The sequence below is a fragment of the Meleagris gallopavo genome, chromosome 1, assembly GCF_905368555.1.
Source record: "Meleagris gallopavo chromosome 1, MGAL_WU_HG_1.1, whole genome shotgun sequence".
NCBI classification, from domain to species: domain Eukaryota; kingdom Metazoa; phylum Chordata; class Aves; order Galliformes; family Phasianidae; genus Meleagris; species Meleagris gallopavo.
Genome location: NC_139404.1, coordinates 58,781,623 through 58,805,167, shown reverse-complemented (window position 1 = coordinate 58,805,167; position 23,545 = coordinate 58,781,623). Strand labels below are relative to the sequence as shown.

Below are 23,545 nucleotides of genomic sequence, written 5' to 3'. Positions count from 1 at the left end.
CCATGAGACCTGTCTGGTGACTTGCTACCCTCAGATCTGTGATGTTTTATACATAGCACTCTGCAGATGAAAAAGGAAATCTGAAATTCACATCCGAGAGAAAAATTGTTTATGAAAATAAAGGTTTTCAAATTAGAGCTCAAAAGATTCTCGGAAGCAATGCATACAATTCTCTCAGATCTCAAAGTGCCCTGAAAGCTTCCATATCATAAATCACAGAATCACAGAATCATAGATTCATAGAATGGCTTAGGATGGGAGGGCCCTTAAAGCCCACCCAGCCACAACCCTGTTCCCTGGTCAGGGTTGCCACCCAGGCGCTCAGGCTGCCTACGGCCCCATCCAACCTGGCACTGAACACTCCAGGGATGGGGCACCACAGCTTCTCTGGGCAGTCTGTGCCAGGGCCTCACTACATTCTGAGAGAAAAATGTTCTCCTATCTAATCTAAATCTCTCCTTTTAGTTTAAAATTGTTCCCCCTTGTACTATCACTCATTCTCCCTCGTCCTTGCCCATGTTTTTTAGTCAGTCTTACTCCCGTTTATAAGCTCTTGTGTCTGACTTGTATGTTGAAGCACTGATTGCCGACAAGTAATGTCAGGTGACTTTCAGGAGATGTTCACATGAAATGCATGTTCACTTCAGGTAACATTTATTTGCCATAGGAATCTCTTTACTGCCTTCAGGGCTCATGAGCAGCTTGGAGACACAAGCATTTCGCCTGCAGAGTTGCAGGGCATCACTGTCTTCCATCTCTGGCAGGGAGGAGTGGCACAGCATACAAGTTATGTGATCAAAGCAGAGCAGCAATTTATGCAGATCTGAAAGTACGTTTTCTTAAACAGGATGACTGAGTCAAGTCTGCAATCTAATTGCATAAACTAAGAATTAGCTCCTCAGACTGTGGGTCAGCTCTGCTTAAGGGAAAATAACTTGAGCTCAGTATTCACTGAGGCCAGTTTCTCCAGTTTTTCCCTCACTAGCAAGAGCTTAATGGAAAAAATCACTTCCACTTCAATACATTTCCATTTATACCATTTATCTGTGTCACAGACAGCAGGTCAGCATAAATTAGTTTATGATTAAGAGGCACCTTAAGAATTAATTCAAAGGAAAACTTGAATCAGCTCTGCTACTAGCACAGTTAAGCCTCCAAAAGTGTGGCACAAGCCTGTGTCAAGGTGAGAATACAGCAGCACTATGTGTGATGACGTACCCAGTGTCAGGGGAAGCCCTTGGCATGGTCCAGCTGACAGTGGCCCTAGGCCAAGTATGCTCAGGCAGCAGTAGGGCAGAGACTGCAGACCCCACCTTTGATATCAAGGGCATCCTGAATTAGCTACTGCTCCTGCTTTTGGTCCATCGGGGAAACAATAATAATCGTACATCACTGGACATTTTTCCTGAAGTGACTTTGCTCAGGACCACTATTTATTTATTTGTTTGTTTGTTTGTTTGTTTGGCGTTTTCCACTTGTGGATAACAGGTTGGCCATGAGGCAGCAGTGTGCCCTTGTGGTACAGAAGGCCAATGGAATCCTGGGGTGCACTGAAAAGAGTGCAGCCAGCATGGCGAGGGAGGTGATCCTGTCCCTCTGCTCTGCGTTGGTGAGACCTCACATGGAGCACTGTGACCAGATGTGGAGTCCTCAGCACAGGAGAGATGTGGATCTGGTGGAGCACATCCGGAGAAGGGCCACAAAAGTTATCCCAGTGATGGAATATCTCTCCTGTGAGGACAGGCTGAGAGAGCTGGGGCTGTTCAGCCTGGAGAAGAGATGGCTGAAAGTGGATCTTACCAATGCTTATATATATCCAAAGAGTGGGAATCAAGTGGATGGAACCAGGCTCTTTTTAGTGGTGCTCAGCAACAAGACAAGGAGCAATGGGCACAAACTAGAACAAGAAGTCCCACATGAAGATGAGGGTGTCAGCACTGCAAGAGAGGTTGTGGAGTCTCCTTCTTTGAAAATATTCAAAACCTGCCAGGACATTTTCCTATGGAACCTATACAAGGGAATGTGCTTTAGTAGCGGGTTGGACTAGGTGATCTCCAGAGGTCCCTTTCAAACCCCACAGTTCTGTGATTCTGATTTCTAGATATTTGAAATTTAAACTAAGTCAACTTTTTTTTTTTCTCCTGTTCTTAAATGTAGAGATGTCTTATAATGGGAAATATTAAGATCAAATTTAAAAAGTGGACAAGTGATGGACTGCGTGTGTGCAGCAACAACAGTGCCAATCTTCCCCTACACTTCATTACTAACAAAAGTGAGGCTGTAGAACAGGTCTGTACTAGCTGTTCACCTTGTTTGCAGATGTTTAAAAATTCTTTGACTTTTCAGGCTGAATGACTTCTCCAACAAAACCGAGTAACTTGAAGTTGAAAAATAGTTTTGATTTTTCTCTGAAGGTGAAAGTCAAGAGGATAATTGATTCTTTGGATCACATTACTCATTTCTTTTCCTGGGGAATAAGCACTGTGGTCTCCTATGACCATGGTGCTGCTGAAGCCTCACATGTGGATCTCAATCACAGCGTAGACATGTTCTGTCCCCATGTGAATTGTTTAGTACTAGCTCTGCAATTGTTTCATATACATTTTAATGAATACTAGTGTGGAGTGTGACAACTTAAATAAGGAATAGTGGAGAACAAAGGTTTTCTGCATAAGTATTTGGTGTTAAAATGCTCTAACAGGCAAACACATCATTCATGTATTTGGTTCAAACAATCTCACGTCTTCATATGAAAGTTCCTCCAGACATCCTTTTTCTAGGGCACACCTATATATAAGCATAGCCATTTCAACTATAAGTCCTGTGGTTTTAAAAAAATAATGCAAAGAATGCTTCAGTCTTTGAGGAGCAATTACTCAAGCCCTTCGAAAAACAACTTGGGAAATGCTTAAAATTATAATGAATAGAAATAGCCTAAGCTGTAAGAAGTTTATCTTTGTCTCATCCACATTCCCTCTCATGTTTAAATCCCTAGAAAGGCAGGCACACAGACGGATTGCTGAGGTTTCAGCAGAGCCTGTGATTCAATTCATCTCTCTCCAACAGACATCTCAGTGCATTCTGTTACTGATCCTTGGGAAATTGTGGCAGCTATTGCAGAGTGTTATTAACTTGGACACTGCTGGAAGCCTGGACACTCACAATACCATTACATTGCCAGAATCACATGGGAAAGCTGTGCTCTGAATAAAATAAAGGGCACTTGCAAGAGTATTAATTTTTAAGATTGAATAAACTAGAATAAAACTACGTACAACAGCAAATCTGTTTCTTAAAGGAAAGTCTGTAAGCCCCAAGCTTATACAGCATTAGCTGTGTGCTACACCGTGTGCCATGCAAAGCATGACTATTTGTATCAGCTTTTTTGAATTCATTTGGAGTCTTGAGGTCTCTTGAAAGTCATAGGAATACATCATAATCCAAGCTACAATTTTTTGAGGATCAAGTTTAAAAGGCTGCAGTACTGAAACGTCACCCTGTAGACTTGCAGAGAAAAAATATCTAAACCTTCCCTTTGGTTTTAAAATGTCCAGTGTTAAAATCTGGCACTATTTAAAATATTGTCCATATCCAGAATGCTGTAGCCTGAGGCCACAGGAGTTCTGCTTCCAGAGCCTCCAGGTACAGCTTCCAACTTTGCAAGCCAAATCTGGCACTTCCAGCAGTCTGTTGCATCTACCTACTGAAAACGATTAGAGTATGCCCATGGAACTCTGTGTTGTCTCCAACAGAGTTGAGGACTTGTCTTTTTTTGTCCTGCCATTGATAGTGCAAGCACAGGTCGCTGCTAGCTCTTACCTGTCTTATCTCTGTTCAGGTTTTGCCCTAACACCACCACAGCACAGTCAGACTAGATGCTTTGTGTTTTCAGATTGAAATACTTTAGTCACAGTGTCTTTTGCTCTGAAAGTACACAATCCTCCACACCAGTTACCAAGTTGTGGTTCATAAAGCCACAGTGACAGTTCTGCAGCACCAGACTGCTTTAAAGCTTAAACTATAAGTCAGTGGCAAATTGAAGATTAAGGTAGTTGCCAGCAACCCAAAAAGTTTGGGAACCAAGGAGCTTAAGAGAATGAGCTCATCATTTTCCTACAGCAGTCTCTTTATCCCTTAGTTCAATTGCCATTGCTGCAAAATGAAGTTACAGCCTACTGCAATCCCTTCTTTTGAACAACAAATGGGATAAATAAAATCCATAAAGCACCACAGAGTAGCTAGATACCAAGTTGACTGCAGCAGCCACAGCACAAATACCTACCCGTTGGCCCTTACACTCTTGTATCATGCTGGGAACACTTTCAGGGCAAGCTGGACAACGTCACCCAACACACTCACCTCCTCTCTCTTGCATGCCTTTGTTCAGGAAACACTGTTCTTCAGCTACATGGCTAGAAATGAACTCTTTCATCCTTAACTTCTTATTCACTAGGGAGAAGAACACTTCAGAAAAGCTAGTACCATCTTTGTGTAACCCTCCTGCCCGTCCTTTGCTGCTTAATACCCAACTCAGTCAGTGAATAGAGTGCCCCTTCACCTGAACACCATCCTTTGTCCTGGCAGCCTACTACCCAAGGTTGCTTATAAAGCTAAGGTTTAAAGCCAGTAGAGCTTGGAGCTCTGGCCAGTTGTTTCCAGTATTTGAGGTATTCAAAGCTCTCTCCTCAAAATGTAATCTGCCTTTAGAAGGCAGATGTTTTGTGAGAAGTTTCAGGTTCCCAGCAGACAGCCAGCAGACTTATTCTATGGTCAGGGTTGCACAACGATTTATGTTTTTACTTAACTGTCAAAAAATAGTCCTTATTCTTTAAAAAATGAACACATTTCTTGGCAAGCTTTAATGAAAAGTTTCCTTCCAACACGGCCAAGGGAAACATAAAAAAAGTCAGCTTACTTTTTCCACATGTGTTGTTAGCAGCTCACTCACTGAAACAGCTTGGTGAGCTGAAGCAGGTTTTGGCTCAGGGCTCTGATGCCTGGTGTGCTGTACGGCAGCATTACAGTGAACTCTGACTTTGGGTTAATAATGCTTTCTTGCTTGAAATCACACCCTGTGGACACAAGACCATCTCCTCCTAATCTTCTGTTGAATTTGGGAAGGCTTCAATAAGGCCCAGACCACTGGAAACAGTCCAGAGAGTCCATTGTCTTTAAAGCAGAAAGAGAAGGAAGGGTAAATCTGCAATTTTATTTCAATCATTACTTCCTTTCATCTTCTGCCTTTGAAAAAACCTGGGGCTAAGTTTCTCCCTGATGGATCTCAAAGCTTAGAGTAGTGATTTCAGTAATACCTAGGCCAGTTATATCTCAAAAAGAGGAAGGCTGCTTTGTTTTCTCATGCAGGAATGGCAAGAATGACATTTAGAAACAGTTGCAGCACAGCAGCCAAGCTCTCAGCTATTAGGCTGTGCCAAAACCGTGGCTTTGCACTTCATTCCGCATTTCTCACCTTTGGGAACCAGCATTACGATGCCATTTACATAATCCCACAGCTTCCCTAACCCAACTACCCAAGGGCTTTTCCCTATGCCCCATCAGGATGTTTCTATATTGAATAAGGAGATAAAGGTCATCTCGAGAATATCTCCAGACTTGCTAGTAGAGGGAAAGGAAAAAAATCTGAATTTTGGAAGGAAGAGATGATTAATTCTCACTATCTTCCTCTTAAAACAAACAATCTAACAAACAAAAAAACCCAGACCAAAGAACAACCCACAATGAAAACAGAAACAAGCAAACTCTTGCATTATGGTCAATAATTGGAAGACAACAACACTTATTACTGAATTTCTGAATTTCTGATGGAAGCACTTTGAAAGTTGAGTCAAAAATATTTAATGGATATTTTGCATCCATCTCAAGGACTTTCACAAAAGTAATGAACACCCAGGTGCTGTACATCTGCACAGAACACTACTAAAATGCAATCTGACAAGCAGGGCTTTTTCTTTGGTGGGGTTGGTTTTTTTTGCTAATGCTACTAGCTTCCACTAAAAACTTCCAGCTTTTCTGTGAGTTCACAAGGACCGAGGTGAGAATGATGAGCAGGGATGGGGAGGCATTTCAGAAGTGTTAGCTGCTTAGTACTGAACTCCATTGTCAGGTGGCACAGGCCACACAAATCAAACAGAGGAAGAAAGAGGTAAGCATCCACACATGGAAGCAGAAGGGAGGAGAGAAGCAGCCTAATCAAAACTAACAGCAGGATTTCTGCTCACACTTCAAACTGAGAGCAGCTAAAGCCCTTCATTTCTGGTTCTTGAAAGCAAATCCCTTGAGTTTGTGTGGAGAAGTGCTACACAAAGAACAGACAACCCTTTGAATTCAGTCATTTTCAGAACTATCCTCCTTCCACTTCCCCCAGCATTTTTCCATTCTGAGTCCTTTATTCATTAGTATTACTTTTTCATGCTTACTGACCTTTTCTTTTATATGATAAAACCAAGTGTTCACTTTTGGAGCCTGAAATTCATTACCTCAAAGCACCTATCATACACTGTTTCCAATTTCAAGCTCTCTGGTTTTTGAGATGTTGCTTGAACCACATCTCCTGAGAAGACTAGGTGTGTCTCCACTCAAACCCAACGCAGCATTAAACCTTCAGCCTCCAAGTGCTAAAAGCTATCCATGCTTTAACTAGAACGTATCCCATCATACAGGACAAAAGAAGTCTCACTGAATTTCAATATGCTGCTGAAAGTTCAAAATGAAAGCAGCAGAAGTGTTTTCTGCAAGATATATTTCTTGCTGCTGGTATTTTTGCAGAAGATAGGATTAGTTTCATGCTGTCTTGCAGCACGATCAAGGGCAGTGTAAGGATGATAATTAAATGAATTCTATTGCTAGCTGTCACAAATGATAAATACAATGCATAATTAAACAAGCGGCACCTAGACTGCCTGGAGGAAACAATTATTTAGTGCTTTCATTAGGACAGCCTCATTTCTCTCGCATTTTTTCATTACATACTTGTGTTTAACAAATCTGCTGAAAACCAGCGGCTTATTATCAGCTCCCACAACTGCAGCTGCCCAGGAACTGCCTGGTGGGAGCAGACCCATGTGTGTCACTGGAGAAGTTCTCACCTTGCGAGTACAGGAGGATCTGCATTTCCAGCAGAACGCAGGTAAAAACCTGGACCAGGTTCTCCAGCCCCAGCAGCTCGAAGACTTCCCGCAGCGGGTAGTCAGAGAGTGGCAGCTCATTGGGTCCAGGTCGCTGGCAGATGATGGGCTCATAAACCCCATAAAACTTGAGTGACCGGCCCGGGGGCGGCAAGGGCACCTCATAGAGTATGTTGTGGATGTAGCTCTCCAGGGGCAGCGGTGGCGGCTGCTGGGAGGTAACCGCCTTGTAGAGCTGGACCAGGAACTTCTTGCAGGCTTGCATGAAGGGCAGAGGGGTGATGAGACATATGCACTTGGAGACGTACAGCGTGTCCCTGCTGATGTCGTAGGAGTTGTACCGCTGGAGTTTGGCGAGGGAGGTGGCATCGCCCTCGTCGATGCTGCTGGCCAGGGAGTCCATGCTGCATGAGGACGAGGCGCAGACGCTGCTGTACTGCTCAGCATTGTGCATCTGGTACAGAGTCTGCATGGCCGTGCAGATCTGCTTGCTCGTGACCTCCTCATAGAAGGTGAGCACAAACCCGTAGGTACGAGAGCCATCTTCTCTGGTGATTATGAATGAGTGGAGCTGTGGATCTCTGTTGTCAGCCTGTGTCCTGAAAGACAGCCCCTTGGGCATACATAGCTGAAGAAGAGAGAAATGAAACAGTGATTTAAGTTACAATTTTATTTTGCTACCTTCGCCTTACGGGCACTTTTCTTTCTTCCACTGCATCGTAACAACTGTTTGCTATTAAACATAGTCCTTCTGAAAGGTAGCCCAAAAACAAACAGCCTAAAACAGGTGATACTTAAAAGAAGAGAGAGTCATGACTGATGAAAGCCTCAAAATTACTCATCTATTAAGTCAATTATGACTTATCTTCATTACTACTTAGTAGCATTTGTCTCTTTTGTTTAAGCAGCATATGAAGACATTCAGATTTGTTCTCACTTGCATACATTGTGCTCACAGTACTTTATAATTGAGTTATGCAGAATTCTTGTAATTCATTGATCTTCCCTAATTTTCTTAAAGAAAATAAAGCAGTTGATGGACAGCTATCACATTTACTTTCCTCTGTAAGTTCTACAGAACAGCTTAGATTGGCAGAAGGAAGACGTGGGAAAAAAGTAATCTATGAAAACCTCTGTTTTGATTAACCACACAGCAAAATATATTGCAGTGATTACACTGTGCTGAATGTTTCTTCAAGACATAGCCCTGGTGATAACTTGAGGCATTTTTCCAGGCATTCCTCAGCAATTCTATCAGCTGTCTAATACACAATAACAAGTATCCAGCAAAACATGTTGGAATGTGCATCAACACAAAACTTCTTATGTTCTGCACAAATCAGTGTGCTTATAAACAAAGCTTCCTTCATATCTTCTATCTGAAGAAAAGGAGAGATGAGAAGGAGAACCTTCAAAGCACTCCTGCTGTTCCAAAAGGTAACACTAGAAGACAGCTGTCAAAATTCAGCTGAGCACTTCCCCTAACATCTCATCCTGACCAGTCCAACGGTGGCTAAAGCCTTATCAAATCTGACCAGTCTGAAATCATAGGTTATAATCCCTGCACTATCAGTCACAGATCATATTTTCTTTGCTTTACTCCCCCCCCAAAAAAAACAAAAACAAACAAAAAACAAACAAAAAAAAACATGGATATGCAAATAATAATATATACTGGTGCAAACAAGAAAGGATAAACACCAGGGAAGTTCAGATCACCTGAAACAGTTGCTAAATAAATTTCCTACAAGTCTTAAATGTTATTCCCTCCTCTCTGATATACTCATTGTGCACACACAAAGGAACTCTCACCCATTAAGTTTCTGCCATAGCTCAGCATGTGCAGAATATCAATATTTTAAGTCCCTGGCTGCAAACCCCAACAAGGAGACTGCTGGGTTTGACCTCAAACAAGGCACGGGGAAAGCAAGAGAAGACGGGAGAGCACTGAGGCAAGGGAATGACCAAGAGCCACTTAAGCTACTGAGATCAAAAGGAATGACCAGCACTCATTTCCAAGCAATGCAGAGTGCTTCACCTTTGCAGCTAAAGCGTGAAAACTTTCATCTCAGTGCCTTGGACATCAATCACTCCATCATAGCTGTGTTTTTATTTATGCCAGAATAAAGAGTTGGCAAAAAGCATTTTGGATATGTTTTCTGTGTACAACACAGAATAGCAAAAAGCATTTTGGATATGTGTGCTGTGTACAACACAGAAAACTACACAAGATTGCTGATCCAAGGATTGGATTTTCATTTCCAGAGCATTTCACTATTTACAAGAATATTTAAACATATTTCTCAGAGGGAAAATAGGGAATTAAATCATGCTTGCGTGAAGCTCATAATCAGCGCTGCCTAAAAAAGCAAAAGGAGCTGTAACAAAGCAGGACAAAAAGATAATCAATTAATCAATACCTCCTCTCTAGAACTGATGAGCAGGAGATGCTTTTTTTTCCCTTAAATACACAAGCACACAGGCAGGATGTGTAGGATGTAATCTCTGCCTCCTGCCAGCAATCACCTACTTCAGATGTTTCTGAACCAAAGGCTCCCCCTGGACCATTGCCCATCAGCATGATTCACCTCTTCTCCATTAGATCCTCTATTTCACTTTTTAAGCCCCTGTATATTTTTCATGCTCCCAACATGCTGCACACATCCAACCTGAGCTGTGGGTGAGGGAGTAGAAAGAGGGAGGAAGGGCGAGAGGGAGGGAGGGAGGCTTTTCTTTGAATTAAGGCTCATTCTTTCAAAGTAACCTGTAATTATTTTATTTCAGTAGAAGAAATTTTAAATAGACAACGCTTCCTTGGACTCCAGGAATATATGTGGTTATTTACATACCTAAAAGGACTAAAGTAGGAGTATTAATTCTTAACAATTTCACAGTTGCTCTGTACCGAGACCTTCAGTTTGGTATGAGAGATAACTCACGGAATGGTCACAGAAGATAGCATGTGATAGTAGGCAGGGATAATCACTGAAAGCAGTGTGGGGGGAAAGAAATATTTCCCCATTAAATAGAACTCTGCATATTTTAAAAGAGAGAAAAAAATGACTCGCAGGCAGAGTGATTTCTCAGGACTTCAGGGGGTTATTTTTAAAGTGACAGGATGGTTTCAAAAGGCAATTGAAATTCCCAAGGCATCCAGCAGCGCCGAGTTCTCACAAGTTAACCTTCAAGGATTTATGCATTTTCTTCTCTGAGGAAAATTGCTTCTGGAAACTCACATAAAGCAAATACATAGGCAGAACTAATACAGCAAGGCAAGATCAGAAAGGCCAATAATTGCCCCAAGGGATTCTGTGGAGGTGGATATTACTTTAAATGATGTTTCAGATCAAAACAATAAAGAAGTTTTCCAAAAGACGATTTAAAAGACCATTAAATACTGCTGCTGTTAGTAAATGCTTTTTTCTTCCCCTCCGAAGACACTGCACATGAAAGCTGTGTTCTTCAGCTATTTGATTTCAGCTGAATGCAGCTTGTTCAATTCTTTTATTTTAATAGTTCTCTCGCTGCTTTTGGTATTCCATTTTTGTCTGACAATGTGATCATACTTCATGAATACAAGACATTTTCAATGCAAGAGACAAATAATGAAGCAATTCCAGCTACTGCCTCTTGCTGTCATATTCCTGCTGCCCAACCTCATCACTTCTCCTCTGATCATCCCTAATTCAGAGGCGGAACTAAAAGGCAGAAATAGCCTCAGCAGTTATTATCATCCTAACTGCGCCTGTCGAACATCGTTCTGATTGCTCTGTGCCTTCTGTGTATGCAAAGTAGTACAGAGACCAACCCAAATATCACACCATCTCCATCAGAGCACATTCGGAAGCAGAGAACAGAAATTCCCAGCTGCCAGTGGGCAGAGTGATTGATACTGGCCTCAGGCTCTTCTCTGCCTTTCTACACATGACTGCAGTGCCATTGTGCCAGCTCTCAGTGTCATTGCTACCTATTGCTCTCGTGTTTTTATGTGAAATACTTGGCACAATTAAAAAAAAAATAAAAATCAATTCCATGGAAAGTAAGATGATCTTTGGAGACTTCCAGACCTTCATTAATGCAGAGAAGTTTCAAAATGTGAACTAAATGCCATTCAGACTGCATTTCCAAAATCCATTTGGTTTGTGCGTGTTCACCAGGTCTCTGTTAGGCCAGGAGATGCTCCTGATCTCATCTCTGCACCAGAAGCTGAAGTTGATTCTAATGTGAAGTAGCCAGTATGTAGACCTACTCTCCTCTGAAGCACATCTGAACTTGACTGGGGTGGGAAAGGGCTCCCTAATTTCCCTATTTTAGTTGGGCCAAACAGACAGTTTTTAAAACAAATGGTCTTGGATGGACTTGGCTTTAATGATACTATTACAACTGTTTGCTTTGAAGTTATAAAACAAAAGTTATTCTCTGTCCTGGGAAGCTTAACTTACTAAAGGAAGGGAGATTTAGGTTAGATGTCAGGAGGAAGTTTTTTTTACTGAGACAGTGGTGAGGTGCTGGAAAAGGCTGCCCAGAGAGGCTGTGGATGCCTCGTCCTGGAGATGTTCAAGGTGAAGCTGGATGGGGCTCTGGGCAATCTGATGTAGTGCTTGATCTAGCAGTTGGCAACCCTGCCTCAGGGAACAAGATGATCCCTGAGATCTCTTTCAACTCCAGACATTTTATGATTCTGTGAAACAACAATAATTTGTTGCCTTTGTCAGGAGACAGTCAATGTGTGCTTTGATGATTTTGGAAACATCCTTTGAATACAAACTCTTTCAGAACATTTCCAGTGGTCTTTTAATTCTCACTGCCCCTTTACAAAACTTCAGAAACCTTTTTCTCTTCTGTCACCAGGTCTTGAGACTTAGCCACACTGACAAACTCACAAATTCAGCTATGAGGAAAGATGTAGGGAGGATCCACTAGTGCAGAGGTACCATAAAAAGTTATCACCCAACAAAAGATTCCTCTCTCCCTTGTTGTACAGAGCAACAAGATTTTTTTGTACTGAAAAATTTCACACAAATATGAGTATCTTAAGAATTCCTTGGTTTGTCTCCTCCCCATCTGATGTTGGGCATTAGGATATTCCTAAAATTTTTCTCAGAAAGAGTAGTCAGGCACTGGCACAGGTTGCCCAGGGAGGTGGTGGACTCACTGTCCCCAGAGGTGTTCAAGAAACATGGAGATGTGCTACTTAGGGATGTGGCTGGGTGAGCAATATTGGTAGTAGGTAGATGGACTGGATGATTTTGGAGGTCTTTTCCAATCTTAATGATTCTTTGATTTTATGTGTGTCATGGATGACTATACCTGTCTCAGTCAGTCACTGAGATGGAGGTTAGACCTGTTACATCACACTGTAGATTTACTTAGAACTCATGAGAGAAATACAAAATTTCCTTTTGTTTTGCTTGAAAGCGTTATGTATTTTCACAATATCTCTCCCTCTACAGCAATTAAAGCAGAATGGCTACTGTGTGCACTTAGTCCCAGCAGAAGATCCCTACTGGCCACAATACGAACGCTCTGCTGTAAACAACCCAGGAACCATTTTAGAGTTGAAGATGTCAGGAAACAGCTTGAGAAGAGAATTTCTTTACCTACCATGTTGACAGCATCCTGGTCAAAGGGGTTCCACTCAATGTTCTGAGGATAATGCGCCAAGACCTTGGACTTGAAGGTTCTTCTTAAAGGACTCTGATCGAAATTCTCTCCTACAAAAAATGAAGAAATAATCACTTGAGACAACAGTAAGGCTTCAGAGAGAGCTGGCCCGGATAGCTTTCATTCACTTCATTTTTTTGGTGAACGTGCCTTTTCCCAACGGATGTACAATTCTGAAGGAGAAACAAAGATTCACATTCAGTGTAACCTTACCCTCTTTTCCCACAAAATCTTAGTATAGTTTCAAGATAGCTTCCAGTTCAGTATTTACTGCATAACAGTGTATTGCTAGGAGGAAAATAATTGCTGGAGTTTTATGGAAAAAGACCCTGCCATTGACCAAATCTCCATCTTTCTCTACAGATTTAGTAGCAAGAGATAGCTTTACTTAGATGCCGAAAGAGCATTTGCTCTCTAGTTTGTAAGAAACCACCTCAGAATCAATGAAATGCGTGAGCATCTTTCATCTATTACATATTATTTAAGGCATCAATATGGATTATTATTTAGATCACAAGTCCTGTGTGAAGATTAAACATTTATTTTTTCTATGTCGAGTTTCAAGGACAGACCTTTTCCACAGATGGACTCCAGAAAGTGCAAAGAGGAAGACTGAAATTAAATTTCAAGCAGATACACATCCAGTTGTCAGCATACAAAGGGTTTCTGTCAAGGTGATATTGCCAGCAGAGTTTCCACCACTGGAAAGTCTACACTATGCTACACAGTAGTTAAAATAGGAAATAATCTGTGAATTCTACTACCACATATGGTACTTTTTTAGATAGCAGGTTACTAATTTAAGGCTTCTTGCTATAAAGACTAGGTAGGTAGGTCTCCCCTCTTTTGTTCCTTTCTCACCTCAGAGAGGAGAATGAGCTGAAAACCTTAAGTTCAAAATGTTAAATGTTTTCCCCAAAGCTGACTTTACACTCAAAGGTCCCTTTGAAGAGTTCTCAGTGTTACCTAGATACTTTTTAAAATACAATCTATTACTGAAATAGAATTTATTTTCCCTAAAAATAGAAATACTTTATTTTCTCCTTCTACTTAAAAAACAGACTTTTTGCTTGCTTGTTTTCCTTTTAATTAGAGGTTATTTTGGATGAAAAAAATATTCAATTACTTGGCAGCTTCTAAAAGCAACTCCTTATTTACTGCAGAAACAAGTCACTAACCCTTCCCTAAAGGCAAAGAACTGTGGGAGTATAATTTTTGCCTGTTCAGCTCCATTTGACAATCCAGCATTTGCACAGCTAACAATTTTTAAGTCATGTTGCACAATTCATAGTTCTGCAATTAGCCTAAAGTTACTGAGGCCTCAGCCTCAGCCATTTGACACATGCCTTGCAAAGCACAGGCTACACAACCATTTGGCTCACAATGGACCACTTTATATAATAATTATTTATTATCATTATAATGTAAGAAAGCTATGAAATCAGTATTAATTCAAACAGATACTTGCAAGAACAGCTTCTCAATCTTTCTTTTGCAGAGCTTAGGATCTGCTGATAATTGAGGGACACACAATGGAGAAATACACCATTATCATTCAAAAGATGATAATTATTCTGGCAAAGTTGCAAAATTTTAGGAGAGTGGTAAGCCATTTGTCATATAAAATAGAGCTTTTAAAGTCTTCACAACATGGATTTATTTTTTTCTCCAGATTAGGGTGGGAAATAGAAACAGTTAATGAGATTAATGAATGCACAGAAACCCTGAACACACCATGCATGCAGAGGGCAGAGCCCAACTCCAATGGTGAATTCCCCTTGCTGCTCCTCTCATGGTACCCAAACCGTAGCATCTTTACCTGCACACTGACAGGCAGAGGAAAAGGAGGCAAAGGTCAGGCATTTCTCTCACTAATTTTGGGCAGGCTGAAATTCATAGAATCATAGAATCTTTTGAGAAGGAAGGGACCCTCAGAGGCCATCAGATCCATGCCCTGAAGTGAACAGGAACATCCACAGGTAGAGCAGGTTGCTCAGAGCCCCGTCCAGCCTGACCTTGGGTATCTGCTGGAAGGAGGCTTCCACCACCTCTCTGGGCAGATTCCTGGAGACACAAGACCCAGCTGTGCCCCACTAAGAGCTGCCATGCCAGGCAAACTCCAGAGGCAGCCAGCTCTTCCCACTGCTCTGTTTCAATGCATTCAAGGAATGAGTTTAAAAACTTCTCCTCTCAAAGATGTTTCTGTGATCTTAAGGATATGGGTATCTCCATCCAGTGCTCATTTTTAATACAACCGAGGCAAGTTTCTGAATTATTTTTTTTCTAGCAGTGCAAGTTTCTCTTTATTTTTGTGGATAAACATAGGAGGTAAAATAAGCTTCTAGCAACAATATTTTGTGCCTGAGAGGAGAAATGCTCCAAGATGAGTCAGTGCTGTATGTATCCTGGGACGGGAATAGCTGCAAATGGTGTGAGGAGAAATGGCATGGGAATCCAGTCTGCTTCTCGAATTGCTGAAGGCGACCCTTAAATCCACTAAAAATTTATGCATCAGAGAAGCGAAGAAAACCAGAGGTATCAGCTAACCTCTATCAAATTAAAAACATGACAGTGTTTAGCTGATTAGCTCGCCACATTTTCCAAGTTGGACAAACTTCTATAGCAGCTTGAAGCATAAAACTTGCAAAGATGTTCTGCATGCTGTTACAAGACTATGACTGAAATATGCAAAACCAGAGACTACCACTCTATTAGGCAACATGTCAGTAGAACAACCTCTCATTTTGATCCAGAAGTTCTTTGCTGAAGCACTGGAGTAAAAGACACAGTGTTATCTGCTGATTCCTGAGGTTTCACAGATAAAATCCCAGTAAAAATTCTTTGTCCAGTTTTATGCACTTAAAAATACTTTGAAACATTTTTAATTCTTAGTAAAAAACCATAATTAATGCGCATGCTAAATAAATACACATTAAGTTATTTTCTAATTAGGTCCTCAATCTTCCTCATGTGCTTGACATTGTTTACTTTACAGCTGTGAATGGGCAGAAAGGCAGGTATCTCATGCTAAATGTGCTTGCTTGCTTCTGCTGAAATTTTGAAGAGCATCTGGATGACTTCATTGAATTTTCTGCTGCTGGTGGAGATCGCTGGAGGTTTCTTTAAAGGTTCCCTTTTTCATGACTACAACAACTATTAGTGAAGTAATCTGTCCAATGCTAATTGGACACTGGTTGAAGAACAACAGGTCGCTCAAAGAGCTTTGGGAAGCAATCCTGAAGTCTCCTGCAGAGAAAAAATGCCCTCTTCTCCTGTTTTGGTGGCTCAAGTACTAACCGCATCAGATAAAGCTGTACCTATTTCCAAATCAGACCAAATTTCCCCGTAAACCTCTCTGCCTATGTGGAACATCTGGACAGGAACAAGGCATACTTGCCAGTAAGCCACAGTAATTGAGAAAAACCTGAGTTTTTTAATCAGCTTTTGGAGATGGCCAATAATTTGTGTGCTGCTACAAATACTTGCATTGTTCTTTAGATGTCAGAGGGGTCTAAAACATTCTGTTTGTGAAGCACAAGCATTACTTTCTGGAATCCAGCTTTCCAAAAACTCCAGTGACAATCTTCTAATAGGCTGACAACATGGATTCATTTTATCCAGGAAATTAAAAGACACAAATAACTTACCTTAGTAGGGTCTCTGCAGGGTTTGCATTTTACTACTACAGATAGATCTATACATATTTAAATTAAACTAATGATTAAACACACACAAATCACAATTTTCTCTATCAGTGATCACGACAAGAGAAGAGCCACGAAGCCACACCAGAGGGAATCAATTGGTCATTATTTAGAAGAGACACAGCACTGCAACCCTCCAAACAAAGCTGCCTGTGGAAAGCCAGGCAGGATAAACTTTCACAGAAGAAAAATAATTTAGGACAGAAACAGCACATGGGTGTGACATAAAGCAGCCCACACATTAAGGTAAAGTGTTTTCATTTGCCAAGCCACTCTCATTGACACAAGGCAAGAGGCACAGACACACTGAGAAGGGGCTAGAGGAGAACCACAGAGAGCAAAACCTTCTTGGCAAACACAGAAGGAGCCTGGACTGAAGGGTATGTTATGTGATGCACTTTCATCTCCCTCAGGCCTGAGCTGAGGAGTCACATGGCAAGAAAAATTCCTTCAGCTCTGAGAAGCTAAAGGATAACAGTGAATTGTCATTAAATCTACTATGTTTTTTTGGAGTGCTCGCTTGCTAGCTTCCAAAAGAGGATTTAGCAGGGCACATTAAGAATGAAGCAAGTATCAAACGCGAATTGAATCCATATTCTAAAATATTAATGGCCAGATAACAGTACTGTGAATACAGACAGTAACGCTGTTTGATGTGTGCTACCCATTCATGCAAGCAGCACAACGTGGTAGGGTAAGCTGCCTTCCAGTGGAAAGTTAAGAAGCCAGTTTTGAATAAAATCCTTTCACCTTCAGGACTCTTGTATGCTGTGTGTTATGTAATGGGACGTGCACCTTCCCTTAAAGGCAATCATTTTTAAAGGGCATTTAGTTCCAGATTAAAAGCAAATGCTGAAATGATGGATGCTAGATCAAGAAAAAAACATTTTTTTTCCTTTCAAAGCTGATTTCCTTTCAAAGTGAGATAAAATCTCAAAAGTAGAAAACTAAACATCTCTATGTTTTGGATGAACAATAAAATGACTAGGAAAACTAAGCTACAGTTGTGAGGTTGTCAGTCATGATGGCTTTCACATGAGTGATCATATTTAAAAATTCAGTGATGTTTTAAATCCACTACAGAGGCATACAAAAATACATACTACAAATGCAAAGGCATCCTCCAACCACACCCTCTGGTCCAGGGAATGTGCACTATCTGCTGGTCCTTACAGGCTCTGGAACGTGGACAGGAATGCTTATGACCACCGAAATAAAAATATCTTTATTCCTTTAGAGGAATGTACTGGGAAAACAAAATGTGCACAGTTCTGTACGTCATGGCGACAACCTCTTTGATAGTTATTTCTAATTAAAAGTGTTCAGCGCATCCAGCTATGTTTTCCCTGCAGGTTGAACTTATTGGATAACCGTGTGACCCTGCATGAGAAGCAAGCAATATACAGCGTGCAGGTGGGGACAACGTGAGGACAGGAATAACGGTGCTAATTGTCAGGTTCAGGAATCAGTTATTTCAAGCAGCATAGAAATCGTGCTGTGCTGCTCTTCTTTTGTGCTTCCCCCATTACACCGGGGCAGCAGTGGTTAGCTGCTCAGTACTCAAGGACATGAAATCAAAGGCACCGTCTCCCACCACTCCTACCACGTATTCTCTTAATCTTGCGGTGGAGGAGGGAGATGATATGAACAGGACTGGGACAAGGCAATCTAAACAGTTTTTGTTTCAAAATTTTTGAATCTGAGTTTATTCAGAGTGTGAGCAGGGTCTGCCCTACTTAGTAAAAGTCCTGAACCTCAATATTTCAATGATGGGTCATATTTAAGCAGGAAGACATAGCGGGTTGAGTATCGTGTGTGTTCCTGACACCATTAGTGGCATTTCTTGGGAGAGGGGAAGCACATCTGCCAAGAGAGCTTCAAGGAAAAGAATAAAATTTACCAGATGTCGATTTGAATTAGGTAAAAGGGTGAAAAAGGCTAGCATTTTTGTTTTTAAGCTCTGATCCTTAATTTGATTCAAAGGTAGCTGGAGGACGGAAAGTAAAGAGACACAGAGGGCCTGTTGATTGCTTTGTCCTTAACCCCTGTTTACCTGAGGCTTTGTTTGCAGTATCTGAGCTCTTGCCATGGAGATCTGCTTCTAGCCATTTGTACAAGACTACACAACATAACAAAGAGAGATAAAAAAGCAAGTATGAGCAACATGAAACACATACAAGTGTACTGGAGGAAATAGTAAATACAAATAGGTAAAACAGGCAAACAGTCCCCTTCACAACCTCTCTTCCCCCCCACTACCGACAAAGGATAAATACATGTGACAAACAAAAGCTCAGTGATTGTTTCACCACAAGGCTGTTGAACACATTGAAAGTAATTGTAGAAATGCCTGTCAAAATTAGTAACAAGATTAAATTCTAAGGACTTCAAACAGCATGCTGTCATGCAGTTTCCCTATTATGAAAAGCTGCTTTGCTCCTACATTAAGACATTCCAGAACCTGGGGAGAAAAAAAACAGTTATTTTAACTGGTGTTGAACCGAAGCCAAGAGGTTTTTTTTCAGTATAATACTGTTAACTGTGTAGTTACATCATCAATATAGTACTGGATGACATCTTCGGGACTTTTAAAAAGTCATCTACTGCAAGATGGAAATTTTGAATAGAATTATTAGGGTGCTTTTAGGTGAAGTTTTGAATAAATGAGCTCTATATAAGTTGGATGAACAGTTTTAATCTCTTTCAGTTACATTTGCCCCAACAGGCACTTGTAATGATAAACAAAAAGGGTGTCCTAGCACATCTAACTGAGGTTTCTCCCAACTGCTTCGCTCCTCTCCTGCAGCAAATCAAGAATGCTTTCACAGCCACCGTAGTGCTCTTTCATCAAGCCAAGTCTCATTCTTAAACTGCTCAAAGGCAATCTGTAATCCCCCTCAAGTTTAATATACGCTTTAGTAGATAAAAATAAATTTAAGCTCAAATGCCATTGACCTCTCTGTTTGCTCCATTTCTAGGTGTAAATTCAGAATGATTTCTACTGTTGCTTTCCGCTTGAGCTGTTAATCCAGGCACCAGTTCAAAGGACCCAGATCTTTCTGTCAAGTCTTAATTTTCTGGAAAGCAGCCTCTATAGAGGGCACAAGAAATAATTTCAATAAATAGATGTGGATTTGTGTTTTAGGAATCTTCATTTGTTTTTTTCTTCAGGAAATACATAAAGATAACCCATATTCACATCTGCAGGATGATTTCTTCCATCCCAGGTGCCTTAAACTTTTCTGTTCTACTTTTTAACTCTCTGAACCAGAATAGTTGCACAGATATTTAAATTAAAGGAAACAAAACAAGAAATTACCTATTGCTTTTTTGGAAACACACTGTCAGATCATGTATTTAGGATCTTGGTACAGAAAGCACAAAAAGCACAACAGATTTTTGACACAGGGATGCATAATGGTTTCTGCCATGACCAACAGTCCAAACTCTCCTGTTCAACAGCTCCAAGGCAAAGCTGGCAGCTTCCATTTCTGTCTGCCCCATACCCAAAATGTTTCTACAGCCGTTCTGACATGCTGCCCTTGCAGCTCTCCCTAAAAGCCTTTTCCGAAACTGTCATTCACCAATTTGGCCTGAGCTTCCATAGACTTGACCACCACCTTTGCAATAGGAAGAGCGAAAAGGAAAAATGTAACTCATAAAGGGATGCACAACCCGATGTGCAGGGCAGGTTCTGCTTTTTCTGCCCTTGTTGACCATTCCTTCCGGCCATACAAGAAACCCATCATAACAGGTATGCCAGCTCCTGCACAAGAACTGCAGAAGAACATTGACAACAGTGATGCAAGCACTCAGCCACAAACACAACAGTGCAAATTCATTCTTTATACAAACACAAGGGAAATGGAGTGTGGCTACTGCCATAAAATAATTACACCTCGAATAGGCTCAGTATGTCATTGATCCTTTAAAAATGGAGATTTGTTCATATGAAGCTATTGTGCAAGTTCAAATTAATGAGACAAAGGCTCAACTCTAGCAGTTTGGTTTGCCGCCACCCCTTCTCTTCTGGCCTTGATTAAGATACTTAACTATCTGCCTACAGAGTAACATTATACAGCACCAGCACTGCCAGCTTCTTAATATAGCCACAGTCCCAGCTGCCAGCAGGCCAGACATCCCACTACACCAGAAAACTAGTATGAGTTACACATTCTGCTTGAATTATGGTTTGCATAGAATTGCATCGTAATCCATCTAATTCAAAGAATCATGGCTTAGATTATGGCATCTGGAGGGAATTTTTTGCAGTGTGTTGAGAGGAATTTAATAAACGCACATGGAGGCACAGCACCACTACACGCCTGGCATCTGCTCCCAATGGCTGGAGCTGATTAACAGGAAACGGTGGATGGGGTGTAAAATTGGACCTACACTTCTAAATACAGGGAGTTAGTTACATTTCAGGCCTGTCTGGTTTATCCTGCTTATATACAGCAAGCGCCACATTTATTTTTATTGCTTTTTTATATACTCAGATCTCCTGTTCATTTTGTATATTTGATGTGGAGTGAGTGAGCATCTGTATTAATGAAGAAAACAACCTCAGCAAAAATTCTGCTGGAGTTTTGGTTAGTTTCAGAGCATCACATATCAGTATTTGTCTCCCTTTACCCTTCAGGGTGGCAAATTTCAGGTGCTTCCTTAGCTGAAGTCAGAAGCAATTTCACAAACCTGCACTTACCCAGCACCAGAGTGTGAATAACTTCACAATAACACCTTCTGTCAGAGTAATTAAGTTCAGCTTGCAAATCAGTACAAAAAAAGAAAGAAGCTTAATTTGTCCTGCACCATTCTGAGCACTAATCAACACTGTCAGAAACAGAGAAGGAAAACGCCCGTCCAGCAGCTCTGACATCCAGCTATGCACTGTTTAGGCTTATGCATTATAGCATCTTTCTTCTTACTCATCTCACACAAACTTGAGGCTTTGGCCTTCAGGATGTAGCAGATAGATACACTGGGCAACAGGCATTTCTGCTTTTAACTGGTGGGGCAAGAGGAGGGTGCAGAAAGGACACAGTGTAAGCTCACTGTGCTGAGTTACTTTTATCCTTGGCCTTCACATGGCCTTACAGGGAGGCAATGCTTGCTTCTGAAGGGCTGCAACTCCTAAGCCTCAGGAAAATTTTGTTACATGTGTTATTGATAGGAAGATGTTCTAGCAGAGAAATATCTTTGCTTCTTGTAATCAGGAAAGCTCTTTCATTGATACTGAATAGAAACATTCTTTTGTGTAGCACGAACTGACCTTGTTCGAGAAACTGCTGTTTAAGTTGCTACCAACAGATAATCGTCCTTATAACAGCCTCCAAGGGCCAGCCTTCCACCAGTTTTCAACAACTGAATCTTTTAAGAAGGAGACAGAAGTCTTTCCACGTCCTGAATAATCACAAGTACTCGCAGTCAAGGCGTGAAGGTATTAGAACTTCTGGATGGAGGAGCGATAAGCAGGGTTGAAGGCATAGGCAGATAAGGACCCACTGCCCAAACAGCCATATGGCTCCTTTGAAGCTGATGCTTCTATTTAAGAGCTGCCCAAGAAACCACTAAATTTGGAGAATGCTCTCATCTGTATTACAGTAATTGCAGATCACTGTATTGCTGAAAATGCTTCTACTGAAGGCAAAACTGACATGAAAGGAACAAAATGTTTATAACAGGGAGCTGGGTGACACAGTTCTTACTGGCTCCTGAAAAAAATACCCCAACAGTTGAGTTTTGTCAACTAAAAATGTTGGAACATTGTAAAGAAGAACAAATATCATCATCAGACTGAAAGAAAGAAGTCCTTGTAAGTCTTCAGTTTAAATGCCTCTTCTGCCACAAACATCTTTGCAAGAACCTACAGGTCTTGGTCAAAACCACCTGTGTTTAGAAATTGTTTGAAGATCATGCTGCTGTCAGTGAGTTTACACAAAAGGGATAGTTCAAAGTTATCAGTGCACAGCAATCACGCATACAAGCCACATGAAAAATGTTCTGTATGCCTTAAGTAAACCATGACTAGTTAGATGGAGATTCCTCCTCCACCCCTGCAATGCAGCAGAGCTCCATACATTTTTGAGGTTGTTTGCTTTCCCAAAAACCCAGCTATAGACTTTGGGATAAATCTTCCACTGTCATCAGGAAAGTCTCTTAAGGAATGAAGGTAGAGTCAATCAGATGGGCAAAGGAGTCTGTGAAAAGAGCACTACGTCTTATGAGTCTCTTTTGCCAAAACCCAATGATGTAAAACAGAGTCTTGCTCCCTCTCCTCCCAAATTTTCCCTGCCCCAAAGTAAATGCAGACACCCATGCAAAAACAGTACAAGTTTCTGGGAAGTCTTTATCTTTTATCTTTCTGAATGTAAAAAGATCATGCAGGGTTGCAAAAGGGAACAAGGATCGTTTCCTGGCCTAAAAAATGGTTGAGGAGAGCCAGTGGAGCCCTGAAGGAGGAGCTGGATAGATGCACAAAAAAGGAGTGTAAGAAAGAGAAGTCCAAATGCACAACTCGTGTAAAACCTGCTTGCTAATTGTCCACCCAGTAGAGATAGAAGCAGCAGTGAACAGAGATCTGAATAACCCTAAAATTAGCCGGCATTTAGCAAATATTTTCTCTTTACCAATAATCTCTTAGTGCCTGGGTCTCAGGTTGATTGGCATAATAAAAACACACAGATAGAAGGCGTGCAATTTGCTGCTCCTGTTTTTAAAGAAGCATGAGCTGTTAGTAGCTACAGAGAGGTTAATTCAGAAACAAAGCATGTAGAGCCACTGTAGGCAGACGTGAGAGCTGTCCTAGACACTGCACAGATCTCAATGCAAAACAGATAGGAGTCATGCTATAGTGTTTTACACTTCCTTCTTGCATGAAGGGAAATTTCGTGGCATCAAACAATGTTTTGTGCAATGGAGCAAGCTGTGCCATGCTGCTGTTTGGAGTGCTCTGTAACAGTTTCCGTATATATATATATATATATTATAAAAGCATATAAAAACAATTCATATTAAGCAGATCAAGGCTGG

General features: G+C 41.1%; 1 protein-coding gene across 5 annotated transcripts in view; it reads right to left on the bottom strand.

Annotated features, from left to right (window-relative positions):
* DENND5B (DENN domain containing 5B) overlaps positions 1-23,545 on the bottom strand; it is a 110,604-nt gene that overhangs the window by 49,171 nt on the left and 37,888 nt on the right. For 3 of the 5 annotated variants that reach the window (XM_085229441.1, XM_085229453.1, XM_085229458.1), the window contains exons 2-4: positions 18,567-18,632; positions 12,750-12,859; positions 7,107-7,773 (exon numbers count right to left, since the gene is read on the bottom strand). In XM_085229441.1, the coding sequence (XP_085085567.1) occupies positions 7,107-7,773; positions 12,750-12,859; positions 18,567-18,632 (843 nt within the window). The remainder of the gene's footprint in view (positions 1-7,106; positions 7,774-12,749; positions 12,860-18,566; positions 18,633-23,545) is intronic. The other 2 variants (XM_085229443.1, XM_085229467.1) reach the window with 1 other exon arrangement.